Source organism: Cynocephalus volans, chromosome X (genome assembly GCF_027409185.1).
Source record: "Cynocephalus volans isolate mCynVol1 chromosome X, mCynVol1.pri, whole genome shotgun sequence".
Taxonomy (NCBI): domain Eukaryota; kingdom Metazoa; phylum Chordata; class Mammalia; order Dermoptera; family Cynocephalidae; genus Cynocephalus; species Cynocephalus volans.
Window position 1 is genome coordinate 84,665,553 of NC_084478.1, and position 6,972 is coordinate 84,672,524.

At 45.1% G+C, this 6,972-nt stretch overlaps 1 protein-coding gene across 1 annotated transcript; it reads left to right on the top strand.

The window, feature by feature from the left end:
• Positions 1 to 2,157: 2,157 nt before the first annotated feature.
• MAGEE1 (MAGE family member E1) lies at positions 2,158 to 5,060 on the top strand. The gene has a single exon (XM_063083913.1). The coding sequence runs from the start codon at positions 2,385 to 2,387 to the stop codon at positions 4,575 to 4,577; it is 2,193 nt and encodes a 730-aa protein (XP_062939983.1). The 5' UTR covers positions 2,158 to 2,384; the 3' UTR covers positions 4,578 to 5,060.
• Positions 5,061 to 6,972: the final 1,912 nt, after the last annotated feature.

The window sequence follows — 6,972 nt, forward strand, 5'->3', positions numbered from 1 at the left end:
TCAGTATTTCTTTTAGTACTGGCTTGCTGGTGATTAATTTATTCAGCTTTATTTTCTGAAAATGTCTTTATTTCACCTTCATTTTTGATGGGCAATTTCAGTGGGTTTAAAATTCCAGATTGTCAGCTTGCAAATCATTAAATTCCTTAAGTGACAAAGTTGCATGCAATGTAAGGCTCACCTCTGCACTTCCTTTTTTTCAGGGAGCATGACTCTTCAAGTCCCCATTGCCTTGATTGATTTCTGATACTTTCTTGGTAGCTGTTTATGCTTTCAAACAGTTTCTTTCCCCCAATTTTTAGGGTTTTTTTTGGCAGGCCTGTTACAATCAACTACATATTACTAGAAAAGGAACTCTTCGGTCATCATTCTAATGACTTATGGCTATTCTATTTTTTTAATACTTTAATTTGTTTAAATAGTGTCTAGCTATTTAACATTCATATAATTTTCAGCTCTGTTACATTAGAACAAATTATATAATGAACATTAGTTTAGCTAAATTTTTGCATATATAGCTTATTTTTTCCTTAGGATATATTTCTAGAGGCAAAACTGCTAGTTTATAAGTTTTCAGTAACTTCAGGGTCTTCAGTAATCACTGGGCCCTAGGTTAGGAATATTTGCTTCTGAAATTTGGAAATATCCTAGACTTTTTGGGCCTCCCCCTCTGAATGGGCCCCTGGGCATAATAACTGCATTGGACTTCCCAGAATTAAAACTGAATGCATGGCCTAGATGGGATTTTTCTCCAGCTGGAGACAGAGGTGGTGACACTTTGTGACTGTAGCCAGTTATTTTCTCTCTCCCCAAACAAGTATAAAGAAAGTTTACTCCCAGATTGCCTTGGAGACATTAAGAAAGACCACATATGGTAAATATTTGCAACAAGGTACAAACATAGCAATAGAGGGTCAATAGTGGTAAGCTGAGTGTTAGACGATTGGTGGTGTGAATGTTAGAAAGTTAGCCTGTGTGCTCTCTCGCTTTCTCTCTTTCTCACTCCCTGTTTCCCTCTCTGTCTCCCTCTCCCACTCTCCCTCTCTCTCTCCGACTTCTAAAAACAACCTGTCTGTGCACTCCACTGTTTTCTTACTAACTCACTGCTGCTGTGCTGTTCTCTCACTTAGAATGCTTTTGTCATCCTTGTTCTTTTGGTAAATACCAACTCACTCATCTTTTAAACACTAACTCTTCTGTGAAGCCTCTTCTGGATCTACAGGTAGAACTGACCCTGCCCTCTACTGTACTCTGTACAAACTTCTAGAAAACTTTGCTTCATTTTTTCTTCGTCTGACTCCCACTTTTTTACATTGTGAGCTCCTTGAAGACAAAGAAATTAACTCTGTAACTTTTCCATAGGTAATCAGTGCTTATTGAATAAATGAACAAGGGGATCAGGATTGGATCTGCCAAAAAGTGCTAGAGTAAAAACAGAGTAAAACAGAGTAGGTAACAACCTTTAACATTCAGTATCCTAATTGACCCTCACAACGGCTCTATTAAATGGGCAGGTGACTGGGGAGTGAGTGAATTAACCAAATCTTCAGGAGTTTTAGTGGCTTTTCTTAGACGGGTTGAAATCCTCTGTATTGGTAAGGATTGAGGCTGGGAATAGTGAGATTTTCAAGCTTTTTCCTTGCTTCCTAAGTAGGACTAAATCTCAGGCCTTCAGACCCTCTAGGGAAGAGTTCTTCCTAGCTCACAACAGTAGGAGAGGAGTTATTAGAGACCTAAATGGAGATAGTGATAGAGGAGACAGGGGCGGAGATGGAGGCTGTACCCTTCCAGAGACCATGCACAGTTTCCTTGAAACAGTTCTGGGGAAAGGGCAAATCCCAAGGATACTAACTGCCCATTTTGAGAATCTATTAAGTGCCCCGCACTCTGTGTAGAAGCCGTCTAATGGGTACCCTAACTCTGAGAAGTAGCTATTATTATCTCTATTTTTATTTCCTACCCATCTGCTCCAAGCTCTTTTTCTCACCCTACCAAAGTCTCTGTCGGGTCAGTGCTCTCCTTTGGTGCAGAATCACCGCATCCACTTTCTCAGGCCCAGGGGAGGGGCTGGGCGGGGCAGGGTCGCATTGTCGCAGAGCCCGACTGCGCCTGCGCGGGCTGCGGCAGAAGGCGGGGTATGAGAAGCCGAGTGTACTGAGACGCGTTCGCTGTTGGTCAGTACCTTCCTTCTTTTTCACCACCTCTAATTTCAGCTCCAGCAAATTGCTTGAATTGGAGCTTTGGTTCTGACGGCAGCGGCAGCAGCAGCAGCAGCATTACCGTTAGCGACAGTTTTGGGCCGAGGCACCTACAAACCTCCGGTCCTCTTTCTGCCAGATCGCGGGCCTGTCCCTGTCTGCTCCCACACGCCGGTCGACAGGACCATGTCGTTGGTAAGCCAGAATTCGCGCAGCGGCGGCCGCCGCAGTGTAAATGCCACTGCGCACAACGGCAGCTGGGGTGACATGCAGGCCCTTAACGCCCCCGATCTCCCCGTTGCTATGCCAGACCCGGACCTCCCCCAGGGTCCCAGCGATCCCCAGATCCTCCAGGGTGTCTGCACCTCTGAGGGCCCAACCACCTCCGGGCCTCCCACGGTCTCTGAGGGGCAGAGCACGTCGGTGCCGCTCACTGCCTGTGAGGAACCGAGCACCACCGAGCCGCCCACCCCCGGTGAGAGATCGGGCAGCTGCGTGCCGCCCACTCCCCGTGAGGGACTGAACACCTCCGAGCCGCCGACCGCCTCTGAGGGACCGGGCCCCTCCAAGCAGCTCCCCATAGGTGAGGGCCCGAGCGCCTCCGAGCCACCCATCGCCTCTGAGGGATCCCGCACTTCCATGCCGCCCATCCCCCGTGAGGGACTGAACACCTCGGTGCCGCCCACCCCTGGTGAGGGACCGAGCACCTCCAGACCCCCCAGCCCCGGTGAGGGAACAAGCACCTCTGGGCTGTGCACTGCCTCTGAGAGCCCTGCTGCATTGTCGAGCCCGAACCCCTCCAAGTGTCCCATTGCTTTGCCAAGCCCTAGCGTTGCCAGGGCCTCTGGGAGACCCAAAGGTGCAGAAGGCCCCATGGAATTCCAGGTCCTGAGAGACTGTGAGAACTCCAACTCCATTACCATTATGGGCCTCAGCACTTCCCCAGTCACCCTTACCCTGAAGCCCCAGGACCCTATGGAACAGAATGTAGCCGAGTTGCTACAGTTCCTGCTGGTGAAGGATCAGAGCAAGTACCCCATCCGAAAGTCTGAAATGCTGCAATGTATTGTTAGAGAATATCGCAACCAGTTCTCTGAGATCCTTAGCCAAGCAGCAGCCCACCTGGAGTGCATTTTTAGGTTTGAATTGAGGGAACTTGACCCTGAGCAGCACACCTACATTCTGCTCAACAAACTGGGACCTGTTCCCTTTGAAGGATTAGAAGACAGCCCAAATGGGCCAAAGACGGGCCTCCTGATGATGATCCTAGGACAAATCCTCCTGAATGGCAATCAAGCCAAGGAGGCTGAGATTTGGGAAATGCTCTGGAGGATGGGGGTGCAACGGGAGAGGAGGCTTTCCATTTTTGGGAACCCAAAGAGACTTCTGTCTGTAGAGTTTGTGTGGCAGCGTTACTTGGACTACAGGCCAGTAACTGACTGTGAACCAGTGGAGTATGAGTTTTTCTGGGGCCCTCGATCTCACCTAGAAACCACCAAGATGAAGATTTTGAAGTTCATGGCTAAGATCTATAACAAAGATCCTATGGACTGGCCAGAGCAATACAATGAGGCTCTGGAAGAAGATGCTATCAGAGCCGCTGCTGAGGAATGGCAGGCTTTCCCTCACTTTAGGAGGCCTTTTTTTGAGGAAGTAGCTGCATATATAGCATCCCCTGATCCAGAGGCTTCCACCTACTCCTCAAAATACCACCCCCATTCATGGCCTGAATCAAGATTGGAGAGCAAGTCAAGAAAGTTGGTGCAGTTATTTCTGCTTATGGATTCAACTAAGCTGCCTATACCAAAGAAAGGAATTCTGTACTACATTGGCCGAGAGTGCAGCAAAGTATTCCCTGACCTCCTGAATCGTGCTGCCCGCACCCTAAACCATGTCTATGGGACAGAGCTAGTGGTACTTGATCCCAGGAACCACTCCTATACCCTGTACAACAGAAGGGAAATGGAAGAAACCGAAGAGATCGTAGACAGTCCAAACAGGCCTGGAAACAACTTCTTGATGCAGGTCCTAAGCTTCATCTTTATAATGGGCAACCACGCCAAGGAGTCTGCAGTCTGGGCCTTTCTGCGGGGCTTAGGTGTTCAATCTGGGAGAAAGCACGTGATTACCTGTAGGTATTTAAGTCAGCGCTACATAGACAGTTTACGAGTTCCTGACAGCAATCCAGTGCAATATGAGTTTGTATGGGGTCCTAGAGCCCGCTTGGAAACCTCCAAGATGAAAGCCCTGCGATATGTGGCCAGAATCCACAGAAGGGAACCACAGGACTGGCCACAGCAGTACAGGGAGGCAATGGAAGATGAGGCTAATAGAGCTGATGTTGGGCACAGGCAGTTTCTTGTTCACAACTTTATGTAGAGGAATGCTACGCAGAGGGGCCTTGAAAGGCCGGGCCCTAGACCCTTGGGTCTCATGTATTGGGGGAGTACATATTGTATTTGGTATTTGTGTTCCAGTTCCATTTATGTCTTTTGAAATTTAATTCTTGTTTGGTATCTTAAGAAGTTACAACTGTTTTAATATACTGTTCAATAAGGTAAATGTGATTGACTACTTGCTGTCTCTGTTGTATTTTGTTATGAGAGTTTTGATAGCTTTATAAAGTGTTTTGGGAATCTTTCCATCTTGTTGCATTATCTGGAAGAGAATATATAGCATATAGCTATAGATATAGGTTTCTCTTTGAAAGTCTGAAAAAACTCACCAGTAAAGTGATCTAGCTGTTAAACAAACAAACAAATATAACAACTAAAAAAGCATTCTAAATTGTGGCTGGCTTCCCTTTCTGTCTGCTATTGTGTAAAGAACACTGATGTTTACCTGTATTTGCTTTGCTGTACTAAAATGTAATGAAAATAAAAGTTTAATAAATCAGACACAATGCTACTGCACTAATTTATTCAATAAACATTTATTAAACTACCTTCATGCAATGAGCACAGTCGTGTGTTCTGTTTATATAAGTATACGAGATATAGCATCTGCTCTAGAACTCATGGACTGGGTAGTGTATAGGGGGAGGTCATTTAAACCAGCAATTTTATTATGGTACACTAAGTGCTATAGTAGACTAAGCAGAGTGCTATGAGAGTTAAGAGGAGGCACACCTAATCAAATTCCTGGGGTATTCAGGGTGGTCCTTGGAGATGTTGGCTGTGGGGGGACAAAATGGGGTCCTTAATGCAATCATGAGTTAAACTGATTCAAAGCTGGATTTCAGTCTACATGCGTGCTCATAGGAAATGAAGTCAAAGATGTAAGGGTAAGGAGTTGGTGGTATTGCCTGTCACAAATGGTATTAATAAGATGTATGAGTCAGCTTTCTCTAAATTATACTGTGGTTTTAAAAAAAATCCTTAAATATCAGTGGCTTACAACAAAATGTTGGGCTCATTTCACATGCCCTTCATGGGTTCTCTCTGTGATTCTGTTTGTACTGTCTTCATTCAGGTAACCAGGCTAAAAGGAGTAGCTCATATATGGGACATCTGTTCATATGGCAGAGGTAAAAGAGCTATAGTGGAACCATGTGATAGTTCTTAAAGCTTTTTCTCAGACATGGCATATTATAGTCATAGTCCATTGGCAAAAGCAAGTCATATAGCCAAGCTTGATGTCCCTGGGGTGGGATGTGTATTCCTCCTACAGGGAAAGACATGTAGGGTTGGGCCCAATAGAGAGAAACAGCATATATTTTGAACAAAAAAATTCAGTCTACTATATAAGAATTTGGCTTTTACTGTGAGTGAGATGGGAAACTATTGAAGGATTTTGATCTGAGGAATGGCAGGATATGACTTAGTTTTGACAGGATTACTTCTCTTGTATTGAAAAACTAAGTGTTGGGGGAGGGAGGGCAGAAGCTCTAATTTTAGCATAGTAGTTCCTTCTTAATGTTCTCATGAAAAGAGACATTATTTTTAAAAAATAAAATTGAATTTAAGTGAAGTCCAGACAGCCTGTTATCTTTTAAAAAACACCTTGGAAATTAAACTTCATGGCATCAAAGTTAAAAGGCATTATAGCACAGAAGTTAAGAGTATATAGTGTAGAGTCATAGTGCCTGGGTACAAGCCCTGGCTTTATTTGATACTCACTAGATGTGAGACCTTAGGCAAATTACTTAACCCCTTTGTGCCTCAGTTTCCCCCTCTGCAAAATGGGCATAATAATTTTACCTACACCAAAATGTTGTGGGGATCATGTGTTAACATGTAAAACACAACAGGGCTTGACATACAGTTAGGAATATATAGGTGATGTTGTTGCAGGCTGATTTTTCCAGGAATGGGACTGTGAAGTGAAGGTTTCCTTTCAGAAATTTTATTGGGGAGTGATTTGGGGTCCAACACTTATGGGGAAACAAAGAAAGCAGAATTGTGCATAGAGAGAAGTTGAGCAGTGATACAGCCACAACAAATAGCTTAGCTGATTCCATAGGGAGCTCTGGAGTTAGGGTGGTCCTTCAGAGTTGTCCCCAATTAGGAAAAGAGGGCCTAACTTTCATACTCCCATACTGACCAGTCATTGGATGTGGGCTGCCTCTTGGTAAGGGGCCATGACGTTGAGAGAATCAGTTCTTTTCAGCTCAGAGTGATCCCTGAGAAAGATATTCAGCTGTAAACACAACTGTCAACACCCTCAAGAGCTGGAGGAGTGGGCACTTCTTTCCTGAAGAGTAGGAGTATCTGAGTGGTACATTACAACATCCACTTGTTGCTGTTTTGATTTTTTCCCCTCCCTCACCTCCTCT